The 14,074-nt window shown below is 45.2% G+C and overlaps 1 protein-coding gene and 1 pseudogene across 1 annotated transcript; both read left to right on the forward strand.

Annotated features, from left to right (window-relative positions):
- Nucleotides 1-10,918, forward strand: part of LOC102172942 — a 37,023-nt pseudogene extending 26,105 nt beyond the window's left edge.
- LOC102172669 (carbonyl reductase [NADPH] 1) lies at nucleotides 11,519-13,634 on the forward strand. Its single transcript, XM_013967056.2, has 3 exons — nucleotides 11,519-11,973; nucleotides 12,649-12,756; nucleotides 12,954-13,634. The coding sequence occupies exons 1-3, from the start codon at nucleotides 11,685-11,687 to the stop codon at nucleotides 13,415-13,417; spliced, it is 861 nt and encodes a 286-aa protein (XP_013822510.2). The 5' UTR covers nucleotides 11,519-11,684; the 3' UTR covers nucleotides 13,418-13,634.

The following is a 14,074-nucleotide window of genomic DNA, read 5'->3' on the forward strand; positions in this document are numbered from 1 at the left end:
TTCCAAAAGTATTTTGGCTATTCTAGTTCTTTTGCAATTGCACATAACTTTTCAAATGTTAGTCTGGATGTACACAAAAGATCGTCCTGAGATTTTGATTGAAATTGCATTAAATCATACAGCAATATGAGAACAATTGATATTTTACCTGAGTCTGTCAACTCATGAATGCACCGTGTCCCTCCATTTCGGTCTTTCTTTTCAGCACCATCCAGGGGATGCTCCAGGCGAGAATACTAAAGTGGGTTGCCATGTCCTCCTCCAGAGGATCTTCCCCACTCATGGGTCGAACCCGAGACTCTAATGTCTCCTGCTTTGGCAGGCGGGGTCTTTGCCACTAGAGCCACCTGGGAAGCCCCCACACTCTGAATCAAAGAAATCACATATTTTTGGAGGAACTTTGGACCGCTTGGTTTCTATGTCCTATCTTTTCCCCTTTCTTGTGCTAAATCTCTAAGCCACAGGTCTGAAGGTGGGGGCAGGGATGGTGACACTTCTGAAAGGTTGCTGCTGCGAGCCGTGAGTTATGTCTGGATTCGTGACCTCCCCAGGAGAGGATTTCAATTCAGGTCAGAGATGAGGCTTGACACATGGAGCTTCTTATGTAGCAAAGTCTTACTAAACTATAATAGAGATAGTGCAAGCTTCTGACATAGACTCAGAAGGGGACAGAAACAGTGCTCTCTTGCTAGTTTTTCGCAAGGTGTTTTGTCTCTTAGCAAGCTATTAATCAGATAGGAGAGACGCCTCAAGGCTGCAGGAGTTTCACCAGGCCCCTAACACACAGTATGCACTTTTGAGATAGCGTGGCGAGAGGTGCGTCATCCACCCACCCCCCACCGCCTCCCCCCACCGGCAACAGTGGCACCATTTGAAGAAAGGCAAATTCCAAAGCAAATACATAGTTTCATTAACACAGCCTAAGAAAAACATTTCCATAAGAAAAACACCTTGGTTACCTCAAGGCAGAACCACGTGTCCTCAGCACAGAATTGGAAGATGCCTCTTTTAATTTTCTGTAGAGAAGGGAAAAAACGTCTGCCAGTTGCAGTTTGTTTCCTCTTACCACCTGGGGACTTGTGGCCTTTCTACCTGTTCAGATCAGTCTCTCAGTCATGTCCGACTCTGCCACCCCATGGAGTGCAGCACGCCAGGCCTCCCTGTCCATCACCAACTCCCAGAATTTACTCAGACTCACATCCATTAAGTCAGTGATGCCATCCAGCCATCTCATCCTCTGTCGTCCCCTTCTCCTCCTGCCCCCAATCTTTCCCAGCATCAGAGTCTTTCCAATGAGTCAACAGTTCGCGTGAGGTGGCCAAAGTACTGGAGTTTCACCTTTAGCTTCTTCCTTCCAAAGAACACCCAGGGCTGATCTCCTTCAGAATGGACTGGTTGGATCTCCTTGCAGTCCCAGAGACTCAAGAGTCTTCTCCAACACCATAGTTCAAAAGCATCAATTCTTCAGCGCTCAGCTTTCTTCACAGCCCAACTCTCACATCCGTACATGACTACTGGAAAAACCATAGCCTTGAGTAGATGGACCTTTGTTGGCAAAGTAATGTCTCTGCTTTTGAATATGCTATCTCTGTTGGTCATAACTTTTCTTCCAAGGAGTAAGCATCTTTTAATTTCATGGCTGCAATCACCATCTGCAGTGATTTTGGAGCCCAAAATAATAAAGCCTCACACTGTTGCCACTGTTTTCCCATCTATTTCTCATGAAGTGATGGGACCAGATGCCATGATCTTTGTTTTCTGAATGTTGAGCTTTATGCCAACTTTTTCACTCTCCTCTTTCACTTTCATCAAGAGGCTTTTTAGTTCCTCTTCACGTTCTGCCATAAGGGTGGTGTCATCTGCATATCTGAGATTTTTGAAATTTCTCCCGGCAATCTTGATTCCAGCTTGTGCTTCTTCCAGCCCAGTGTTTCTCATGATGTGCTCTGCAAAATGAGTTAAATAAGCAGGGTGACAATATACAACCTTGACGTACGCCTTTTCCTATTTGGAACCAATAGGAGTCTGTTGTTCCATGTCCAGTTCTAACTGTTGTTTCCTAACCTGCATACAGTTTCTCAAGAGGCTGGTCAGGTGGTCTGGTACTCCCATCTTTTTCAGAATTTTCCACAGTTTATTGTGATCCACACAGTCAAAGGCTTTGGCATAGTCAATAAAGCAGAAATAGATTTTTTCTGGAACTCTCTTCATTTTTTGATGATCCAGAGGATGTAGGCAATTTGATCTCTGGTTCCTCTGCCTTTTCTAAAACCAGCTTGAACATCTGGAATTTCACAGTTCACGTATTGCTGAAGCCTGGCTTGAAGCCTGACTTGAGCATTACTTTACTAGCATGTGAGATGAGTGCAATCGTGCGGTAGGTTGAGCATTCTTTGGCATTGCCTTTCTTTGGGATTGGAATGAAAACGGACCTTTTCCAGTCCTGTGGCCACTGCTGAGTTTTCCAAATTTGCTGGCATATTGAGTGCAGCACTTTCACAGCATCATCTTTCAGGATTTGAAATAGCTCCACTGGAATGCCATCACCTCCACTAGCTTTGTTCATAGTGATGCTTTCTAAGGCCCACTTGACTTCACATTCCAGGATGTCTGGCTCTAGGTGAGTGATCACACCATTGTGATTCTCTTGGTCATGAAGATCTTTTGTGCACAGTTCTTCTGTGTATTCTTGCCCCCTCTTCTTAATATCTTCTGCTTCTGTTAGGTCCAGACCATTTCTGTCCTTTATCGAGTCCCTCTTTGCATGAAATGTTCCCTTGGTAGCTCTAATTTTCTTGAAGAGATCTCTAGTCTTTCCCATTCTGTGGTTTTCCTCGATTTCTTTGCATTCATCACTGAAGAGTGTTTCTTATCTCTCCTTGCTATTCTCTGGAACTCTACATTCAGATGCTTATATCTTTCCTTTCCTCCTTTGCTTTTTGCTTCTCTACTTTTCACAGCTATTTGTAAGGCCTCCCCAGACAGCCATTTTGCTTTTTTGCATTTCTTTTCCATGGGGATGGTCTTGATCCCTGTCTCTTGTACAATGTAACGAACCTCTGTCCATAGTTCATCAGGCACTCTATCAGATCGTGTCCCTTAAAACTACTTGTCACTTCTGCTGTATCAAATCATAAGGGATTTGACTGAGGTCATACCTGAATGGTCCAGTGGTTTTCCCTGCTTTCTCCAATTTAAGTCTGAAACCACTAAATTTAAGTGGGTCATCTTATCTCGACTTAATCCAGGGTGTGATTCTGCTTGAGGAGTCTATAGTCTCACCAAGCTTGGGGGCTGGGGTCCAGGGAGAGGGATCCAGGTGACTGGCTCCAATCCCTGGGGACCTGGTCAGTGGGCGGGCCTGGCACGGAACACATTGGGAAGAGGAGGCAGGCACTTTCAGGAGTTTATTATCTGGAGAGACCTTTGGATATCCTGGTCAAGCTTCCTAGGTTGGTTCAGTTCAGCTCAGTCGCTCAGTCGTGTCCGACTCTTTGCGACCCCATGAATCGCAGCACGCCAGGCCTCCCTGTCCATCATCAACTCTTGGAGTACACTCAGACTCACCTCCATCAAGTCCATGATGCCATCCAGCCATCTTATCCTCTGTCATCCCTTTCTCCTCCTGCCCCCAATCCCTCCCAGCATCAGAGTCTTTTCCAATGAGTCGACTCTTCGCATGAGGTGGCCAAAGTACTGGAGTTTCAGCTTTAGCATCATTCCTTCCAAAGAAATCCCAGGGTTGATCTCCTTCAGAATGGACTGGTTGGATCTCCTTGCAGTCCAAGGGACTCTCAAGAGTCTTCTCCAACACCACAGTTCAAAAGCATCAATTCTTCAGTGCTCAGCCTTCTTCACAGTCCAACTCTCACATCCATACATGACTATTGGAAAAACCATAGCCTTGATAGGCGGACCTTAGTCGACAAAGTAATGTCTCTGCTTTTGAATATACTATCTAGGTTGCTCATAGCTTTTCTGCCAAGCAGTAAGTACCTTTTAATTTCATGGCTGCAATCACCATCTGCAGTGATTTTGGAGCCCCCCAAAATAAAGTCTGACACTGTTTCCACTCTTTCCCCATCTATTTCCCATGAAGTGATGGGACCGGATGCTATGATCTTTGTTTCTGAATGTTGAGCTTTAGGCCAACTTTTTCACTCTCCACTTTCACTTTCATCAAGAGGCTTTTTAGCTCCTCTTCACTTTCTGCCATGAGGGTGGTGTCATCTGCATATCTGAGGTTATTGATATTTCAACCCGGCAATCTTGATTCCAGCTTGTGTTTCTTCCAGTCCAGCGTTTCTCATGATGTACTCTGCATATAAGTTAAATAAGCAGGGTGACAATATACAGCCTTGACGTACTTCTTTTCCTATTTGGAACCAGTCTGTTGCCCCATGTCCGGTTCTAACTGCTGCTTCCTGACCTGCATACAGATTTCTCAAGAGGCAGGTCAGGTGGTCTGGTATTCCCGTCACTCTCAGAATTTTCCACTGTTTATTGTGACCCACACAGTCAAAGGCTTTGGCATAGTCAATAAAGCAGAAATAGATTTTTTCTGGAACTCTCTTGCTTTTCCCATGATCCAGCGGATGTTGGCAATTTGATCTCTGGTTCCTCTGCCTTTTCTAAAACCAGCTTGAACAAAGGGAGTTCACGGTTCACATATTGCTGAAGCCTGGCTTGGAGAATTTTGAGCATTACTTTCCTAGCATGTGAGATGAGTGCAATCGTGCGGTAGTCTGAGCATTCTTTGGCATTGCCTTTCTTTGGGATTGGAATGAAAACGGACCTTTTCCAGTCCTGTGGCCACTGCTGAGTTTTCCAAATTTGCTGGCATATTGAGTGCAGCACTTTCACAGCATCATCTTTCAGGATTTGAAATAGCTCAACTGCAATTCCATCGCCTCCACTAGCTTTGTTTGTAGTGATGCTTTCCAAGGCCCACTTGACTTCACATTCCAGGATGTCTGGCTCTAGATTAGTGATCACACCATCATGATTATCTGGGTCGTGAAGCTCTTTTTTGTACAGTTTTTCTGTGTATTCTTGCCCCCTCTTCTTAATATCTTCTGCTTATGTTAGGTTTTTCTGTCCTTTATCGAGCCCATCTTTGCATGAAATGTTCCCTTGGTATCTCTAATTTTCTTGAAGAGATCTCTAGTCTTTCCCATTCTGTTCTTTTCCTCGATTTCTTTACATTGATCGCTGAAGAAGGCTTTCTTACCTCTTCTTGCTATTCTCTGGAACTCTGCATTCAGATGCTTATATCTTTCCTTTTCTCCTATGCTTTTCGCCTCTCTTCTTTTCACAGCTACTTGTAAGGCCTCCCCAGACAGCCATTTTGCTTTTTTGCATTTCTTTTCCATGGGGATGGTCTTGATTCCTGTCTCCTGTACAATGTCATGAACCTCAGTTCATCGTTCATCAGGCAGTCTATCTATCACATCTAGGCCCTTAAATCTATTTCTCACTTCCACTGTATAATCATAAGGGATTTGATTTAGGTTGATATTTTCACCATTGAGGTAGACCAGCTAATACCGAATAAAAAAGAGACTGTCCTTTGAGTATCGATTATAACCAACCTAGAAGTTAATAGCTTTTCTTGCTACTGTGAGATGGAAGACATGTGAAAAAGTAACAAGGCACAGCATAAATTGGGCTTCCCAGCTGGCACTTGTGTTAAAGAACCAGCAGGACACATAAAAGACACGGATTTGATCCCTGGGACAGGAAGATCCCCTGGAGAAGGGCATGGCAACTCACTCCAGTATTTTGCCTGGAGAATCTCATGGACAAAGGAGCCTGGCAGGCTATAGTCCATAGGGTCACACAGAGTTGGACATTACTGAAGCGACTTAACACACACATGCACAACATAAACTGCTCCACCGACTGATCTTGATCCAAGTTAATTCAGGCTCTTTTGAAGGGCTAACGCTAACTTTTTGTGGTCTGTTCTGAACCAAAAAGGGCTCTCATCCTTAACTTTCTCTAGCCACCTTACTGATGCAAATGATTTAGTCAAAGCTACCAGTCTCTTCCTAATTGCTTTTTAGCACAGCTTTCACATTCTTTGTTTTTTCACTCAAACAAGGAAGAAAATGAGCATTGGACAAAAAGTACAGTGGTACACTATAAGAGTATGAAGCCATTTATGTACATTTTAAGTGAATATAAAAATAATATCATTAAGTGTTCAGAAATAAAAGTAATGGTTTAGGTTTCATCACCCTCCCACCCCTCTTCCTAATCTTCTCCTCCCTTTCCTCATGAACAGACCCAGTTTTTTATATCATAGCTGTGTTCTTCAGTCACTCAGTCCTGTCCGACTCTTTGTGACTCCAGGAACTGCAGCACATCAGCCTTCTCTGTCCCTCACCATCTCCCGGAGTCTGCTGAAACTCATGTCCATTGAGTCCGTGATGCCATCCAACCATCTCATTTTCTGTCATCCCCTTCTGATATCATAGTGGTCCCTGCTTTTTTTAATTCTGAGCTGTCAGCCATTAGCCAAGCTGTAACAGGACAATGTTCAACATCTAAGTTACTTCTAGTTTTTGGAAATTATTAACAGAGCTGCTATAAACATCTGTGCATGGGTTTTCATGTAACAATAAAATTTCTTTAATCTAAGGTAGATATCCTAAATGTCCATTTTTTCAACTCCGTTTGTTAAAAGGACTTTTTAAAATAAAATTGACCACAAAACGATGGGCAACTGATAATTTACAGAGGTGTGCCTCTCTCTTGATTGTGTACCACGTCAAGATTATTCTAGCATCATAATAATTCTTGAATATTTCTCTTTTCCAAAAGTATTTTGGCTATTCTAGTTCTTTTGCAATTGCACATAACTTTTCAAATGTTAGTCTGGATGTACACAAAAGATCGTCCTGAGATTTTGATTGAAATTGCATTAAATCATACAGCAATATGAGAACAATTGACATTTTACCTGAGTCTGTCAACTCATGAATGCACCGTGTCCCTCCATTTCGGTCTTTCTTTTCAGCACCATCCAGGGGATGCTCCAGGCGAGAATACTAAAGTGGGTTGCCATGTCCTCCTCCAGAGGATCTTCCCCACTCATGGGTCGAACCCGAGACTCTAATGTCTCCTGCTTTGGCAGGCGGGGTCTTTGCCACTAGAGCCACCTGGGAAGCCCCCACACTCTGAATCAAAGAAATCACATATTTTTGGAGGAACTTTGGACCGCTTGGTTTCTATGTCCTATCTTTTCCCCTTTCTTGTGCTAAATCTCTAAGCCACAGGTCTGAAGGTGGGGGCAGGGATGGTGACACTTCTGAAAGGTTGCTGCTGCGAGCCATGAGTCATGTCTGGATTCGTGACCTCCCCAGGAGAGGATTTCAATTCAGGTCAGAGATGAGGCTTGACACATGGAGCTTCTTATGTAGCAAAGTCTTACTAAACTATAATAGAGATAGTGCAAGCTTCTGACATAGACTCAGAAGGGGACAGAAACAGTGCTCTCTTGCTAGTTTTTCGCAAGGTGTTTTGTCTCTTAGCAAGCTATTAATCAGATAGGAGAGACGCCTCAAGGCTGCAGGAGTTTCACCAGGCCCCTAACACACAGTATGCACTTTTGAGATAGCGTGGCGAGAGGTGCGTCATCCACCCACCCCCCACCGCCTCCCCCCACCGGCAACAGTGACACCATTTGAAGAAAGGCAAATTCCAAAGCAAATACATAGTTTCATTAACACAGCCTAAGAAAAACATTTCCATAAGAAAAACACCTTGGTTACCTCAAGGCAGAACCACGTGTCCTCAGCACAGAATTGGAAGATGCCTCTTTTAATTTTCTGTAGAGAAGGGAAAAAACGTCTGCCAATTGCAGTTTGTTTCCTCTTACCACCTGGGGACTTGTGGCCTTTCTACCTGTTCAGATCAGTCTCTCAGTCATGTCCGACTCTGCCACCCCATGGAGTGCAGCACGCCAGGACTCCCTGTCCATCACCAACTCCCAGAATTTACTCAGACTCACATCCATTAAGTCAGTGATGCCATCCAACCATCTCATCCTCTGGCGTTCCCTTCTCCTCCTGCCCGCAATGTTTCCCAGCATCAGGGTCTTTTCTAATGAGTCAGTTCGTCGCATCAAATGGCCAAAGTATTGGAGTTTCAGGTTCAACATCAGTCCTACCAATAGGATGGACTGGTTGGATCTCCTTGCAGTTCAAGAGACTCTCAAGAGTCTTCTCCAACAATACAGTTCAAAAGCATCAATTCTTCTGCGCTCAGCTTTCTTTATAGTCCAACTCTCACATCCATACATGACTATCAGAAAAACCATAACCTTGACTAGACGCACCTTTGTTGGCAAAGTAATGTCTCTGCTTTTGAATATGCTGTCTAGGTTGGTCATAACTTTTCTTCCAAAGAGTAAGCGTCTTTTAGTTTCATGGCTGCAGTCACCATCGGCAGTGATTTTGGAGCCCAAGAAAATAAAGTCTGCCAGTGTTTCCTCAGTGGGGCTTCCCTCATAGCTCACTTGGTAAATCATCTGCCTGCAATGCAGGAGACCTGGGTTCAATTCCTGCGTCAAGAAGATTCCCCTGGAGAAGGAAATGGCAACCCACTCCAGTATTCTTGCCTGGAGAATCCCCTGGAAAGAAGAACCTGACAGGCTACAGTCCATGGGATCCCAAGAGTCTGACACGACTTAGTGACTAAACCACTACTGTTTCCACTGTTTCTCCATCTATTTGCCATGAAGTGATGGGACTGGATGCCATGATCTTAATTTTCTGAATGTTGAGCTTTAAGTCAACTTTTTCACTCTCCTCTTTCACTTTCATCAAGAGGCTCTTTCTTCTTCACTTTCTGCCATAAGGGTGGTGTCATCTGCATATCTGAGGTTATTGATATTTCTCCTGACATCCTTGATTCCAGCTTGTTCTTCATCCAGCCCAGGATTTCTTATGATATACTCTGCGTAGAAATTAAATACAAAGGGTAACAATATATAGTCTTGATATACTCCTTTTCCTATTTAGAACCAGTCTGTTTTTCCATGTCCAGTTCTAACTGCTGCTTCCTGACCTGCATACAGATTTCTCAAGAGGCAGGTCAGGTGGTCTGGTATTCCCATCTCTTTCAGAATTTTCCAGTTTGTTGTGATCCACACAGTCAAAGGCTTTGGCATAGTCAATAAAGCAGAAATAGATTTTTTCTGAAACTCTCTTGTTTTTTGATGATCCAGCAGATGTTGGCAATTTGATCTCTGGTTCCTCTGCCTTTTCTAAAACCAGCTTGAACATCTGGCAGGGTTCACATATTGCTGAAGCCTGGCTTGGATAATTTTGAGCATTTCTTTGCTAGCATGTGAGATAAGTGCAATTGTGTGGTAGTTTGAACATTTTGCATTGCCTTTCTTTGGGATTGAAATGAAAACGGACCTTTTCCAGTCCTGTGGCCACTGCTGAGTTTTCCAAATTTGCTGGCATATTGAGTGCAGCACTTTCACAGCATCATCTTTCAGGATTTGAAATAGCTCCACTGGAATTCCATCACTTCCACTAGCTTCATTCCTAGTGATTATTCTTAAGGCCCACTTGACTTCACATTCCAGAATGTCTGGCTCTAGGTGAGTGATTACACCATCGTGATTATCTGAGTTGTGAAGATCTTTTTTGTACAGTTCTTCTGTGTGTTCTTGCCACCTCTTCTTAATATCTTCTGCTTCTGTTAAGTCTATACCATTTCTTTCCTTTATCATTACCCTCCTACCTGTTACCCTCTCACTTTTCTTTCAATGACACTCCTGTGTTAGGAGCTGCGAGAGGGGGCTGTAGCCCCTGGTCTTCCCAGCATGTTACTTCCCTTTGCATGCTATTTCTGCCTCACAAACAAGGGCAGTCTAGGCTCCAGCATTCTCAGGATGCCCAGCATTGGTCCCACAAGTGAGGGCTGGGTTGGAGAAGGAAGTCCTAACCTCCGAGATACACTTGCCAGGAACTGAACCTCAGCAGCAGGTAGCTGAGGAACAGGATGAGAAACACTGATGTCATCCGCCTGGTGGGAAGATACCACAGCCCCTTGGCAGGGAGGGAGCCCTGCGTCTCAGATGCACCATCCCAGAGTGAAGTTTCCATTGTTATGGTCAGAAAGGAGGTAAGGAAGGAGCAGTCATGGTTGAAATAGATTATTTCTGTTCTCACCTGAGTTATTGGAGAGTCTGGAAAAAAAAAATGTTTCTTCAGTTGCTGCACACATTCGGGACCATTTCCAGAGATTTTAAATAGTTCAGTTTTGAAAATAATTTTCACAAGTCATGCTGGGTAATAGGTTCACAGACTTCTTCCTCTGGTCATGACTTATTTATTGAGTTTGAGTGAGATAGTTCATTCCTGTAATTTCTAAAATAATTAGATATAGCTTAATTTTTAAAAACATTAGAAGTATCATGTTGTTACTTATAATAATAAAACAGATAAAACTCATTGAGGAACCCCTTCCCAAGTACATTCCCTTCCTTCCCTAATGTCCTCTTACAAGAGGGCAGTCCTGTCCCCAGTAGGGATTCATCCTTCTCCTGCTCGCCTTTCTGTGCACTGATCTGTGTTGTATTTTAGGCAGAGTGGTGAATGTATCCAGCTCTGTCAGTGTCAGCTCTCTAAAGAAAGGCAGCCCTGAACTTCAGCAGAAGTTTCGAAGTGAGACCATCACAGAGGAGGAGCTGGTGGGGCTCATGAATAAGTTTGTGGAAGACACAAAGAATGGGGTGCACAAGAAGGAGGGCGCGCCGGATAATATAAACGGAGTGAGGAAAATCGGCGTCACGGTCCTGTCCGGAATTCAAGCCAGGAAACTGAGTGGGCAGAGAGGAAGAGATAAAATCCTCCTGAATGCCTGCTGCCCAGGGTGGGTGAGAACTGACAAGGGTTGAGGCAGTCACAAAGCCTTAAGAGCCCCAAAAGAAGGAGCAGAGACCCCTTGGCTCTTTTGCCCTCGGATGCCGAGGGGCTCCAGTCAGTTCGTTTTCGAGAGAAGAGTTGTGTGTGCGCTCACTCACAGCTGTACCCATGGGTCTGATTATGTTCCTATCCCAGGTTTGCCAATCAGACTTTTACACCTTCGCAAATATCCCTACACAGACAAAAGAAAGAAAAAAGAATCAAAAGTATCCCCATCAGGTTCCCACTGGGAGGTGGCTGCTAATTTTGTGAAGAGTTTTTGCCGCCTTGTGGATGGTAGCACAGGAGGCTTCTCTGTCCGTGGGATTCAGCAGGCAAGAACACTGGATGGGTAGCCACTCCCCTCTCCAGGGGCTCTTCGGAAGCCAGGGATCAAAGCCGGGTCTCCAGCACTGCAGGCAGATCTTTACCTTTTGAGCCACCAGGGAAGCCCTATGCTCCAACATAGAATAAAAAGTTTAAAGAAAAAAACAGGGCTGTGCCCTGGCTTAACTGAGAATACAGTACGCGCGGAAAGAGGTGGAGCCAGGAGTGGTGTTGAGCAACCTTACGAACATTTGATCCCTCCTTAAGAGGATAGAAGGCAGGGCCTCCTCCTTCTTAACTAGTCACTGCACTGGATCCTAGGACACAGTTCTTTGCCTTCTGGACAGTGACGGGTCTCCACGTCCCACGCCGCGCCACTCCGTCGGTCTCCAGCCTTGTCAGCTCTACTCCAAAGGGCCCTGCACACCGGCCATGTCGTCCTCCACCCGCATAGCGCTGGTCACTGGGGCCAACAAGGGCCTCGGCTTTGCCATCGTGCGTGACCTGTGCCGGCAGTTCCAGGGGGACGTGGTGCTCACCGCGCGGGACGAGGTGCGGGGTCGGGCGGCCGTGCAGCAGCTGCAGGCGGAGGGCCTGAGCCCCCGTTTCCACCAGCTGGACATCACTGACCTGCAGAGCATCCGCGCCGTGCGCGACTTCCTGCGCAAGGAGTACGGGGGCCTCGACGTGCTGGTCAACAACGCGGGCATCGCCTTCCCGTGTGAGTGGGAGCTGGCGGGGATACAGCCACTGTGGGGAAAGCCAGACCGGGCGGGGCGGGGCTACTGCCTGAACCTCCGCTGTGGGATCTAGAACCCCCTCCCTAGGCTGGAGGTCACAGGGAGAGCAGGTCCTCCGAGATTACAAGCTTTTCCAGCAAGAAGGCTTTACAATAGCTTTGATATCAGTGTTAAGGACAATGCCCCGGATTTTTGCAGTATTGATTTCATTGAACTTTGGACCAGTTTGGTAAATCTTTAACTTGCTTTGAAACCAATAAATAGTTGTAAAGAGGGGTACAGTGAGAGATTGTGTGAGCTGTCTTCATTCAGTCTCCCCTGATGATGCCATCTTACATAAATACACGGCATTATCAAACTGTAACCGGCTTCTTCCCTGGAGAAGGAAATGGCAACCCACTCCAGTATTCTTACCTGGAAAATCCCATGGGCAGAGGAGCCTGGAGGGCTGCAGTTCATGGGGTCCCTAGGAGTCAGACGGGACTGAGCACACATCAAACCGCAAAATTCCCACTGGCACAATACTGTTCACTAACTCCACCCACCTCTTAGACTAAAACAGATTTCACAGGAAAAAATACTGTATCAAGTAAGCATTTTTACTGTATGGCTTATATTTATTAATCCTGTTTTGTTTTGTTTTTCTGCTCTGAAAGTTAGTGATCCCACGCCAACTCCAATTAAGGCAGAAGTGACCATGAAAACAAATTTTTTTGGGACCCGGGATATATGCACAGAACTCCTGCCTCTAATGAAACCCCAAGGTGAGTCTGACCGAGTCCGAACTGCAGTGTTTCTGACAAGATCTAGGCTCACCTGCCTCTAATCCCCAGACCCTCTACGTCCCATAGGAAACTGGTAACTGGCTCTCCAGTGGGAATCGAGTCCAACATCTCAGCAAATTGGGTATTCATTATTCTCATACATACCTTCCCAAGTAATGGTTTGTGTTGCATTTTAGGCAGAGTGGTGAACATGTCTAGTGGATGGGGCTTCAAAGCTCTTGAAAGCTGCAGCCCTGAACTGCAGCAGAAATTGAGAAGTGAGACCATCACGGAGGAGGAGCTGGTGGGGCTCATGAACAAGTTCGTGGAAGACACAAAGAACGGGGTGCACAGGAAGGAGGGCTGGCCGGATAATAATACATATGGAGTGGCGAAACTTGGCATCACAGCCCTGTCCAGAATCCAAGCCAGGAAACTGAGTGAGCAGAGAGGAGGAGACAAGATCCTCCTGAATGCCTGCTGCCCAGGGTGGGTGAGAACCGACATGGGGGGATCCAAAGCCCCCAAAAGCCTAGAAGAAGGAATAGAGACCCCCGTGTACTTGGCCCTTCTGCCCTCGGATGCTGAGGGGCCTCATGGACAGTTTGTCCATGAGAAAAAAGTTGCAAAATGGCAATTCATGCCTGAGTTCTACCCATAGGCCCCACTTGCTTACCTGTCCTGATTAGACTGAGAAAACACAGTGTTCAAAATATCTCCTCATAAAAAAAATCAAGCATGCCTACCTCTATGTAAATTTCAAAGCCACTTTGAAATGGCTACTGTTCTGTGAGATCTTTTGTGATTTCTTATGTGATCCCAGGGAATAAAAGAAGAATGGATGACAAATAATCAATAAACATTAATAGATGAATACATGGCTCTTTATAAATGTCTGTTTGTTCCAACTGATTATATGCCGAACCAGCTCAGAAGTCTAATAGACCAGAATGTAGGTCAAGGAAAGTGAGAGTACTACTTGGGGAAAGAATTCTCATCAATAGGGCCAGATGGAAAATACTGTTAGTTTTCAGGTTCAAGTGGTCTCTGTGAGAACTGTTCACCTCCCCTCTTTTACCAAGAAAGTAGCCAGAGACATATATAAGCTGACAAGCATGGCCACATTGGGTCTGCCAGCTTTAGCTGACCAGCCTCTAGGATGACATGGACCACACCATGAGGGCAAAACCTCTGCTCTGGTGCCTGTAAACACCAAACTCACTGGGAAAAAAACAATTTTATGTGTGAAATGTGAGGGGGTGCTGGTATGAAAGATAACATCCTACAAGAATCTGAGACAATGGGGAATTGAGAACGG

This window comes from Capra hircus, chromosome 1 (genome assembly GCF_001704415.2).
Source record: "Capra hircus breed San Clemente chromosome 1, ASM170441v1, whole genome shotgun sequence".
NCBI lineage: Eukaryota > Metazoa > Chordata > Mammalia > Artiodactyla > Bovidae > Capra > Capra hircus.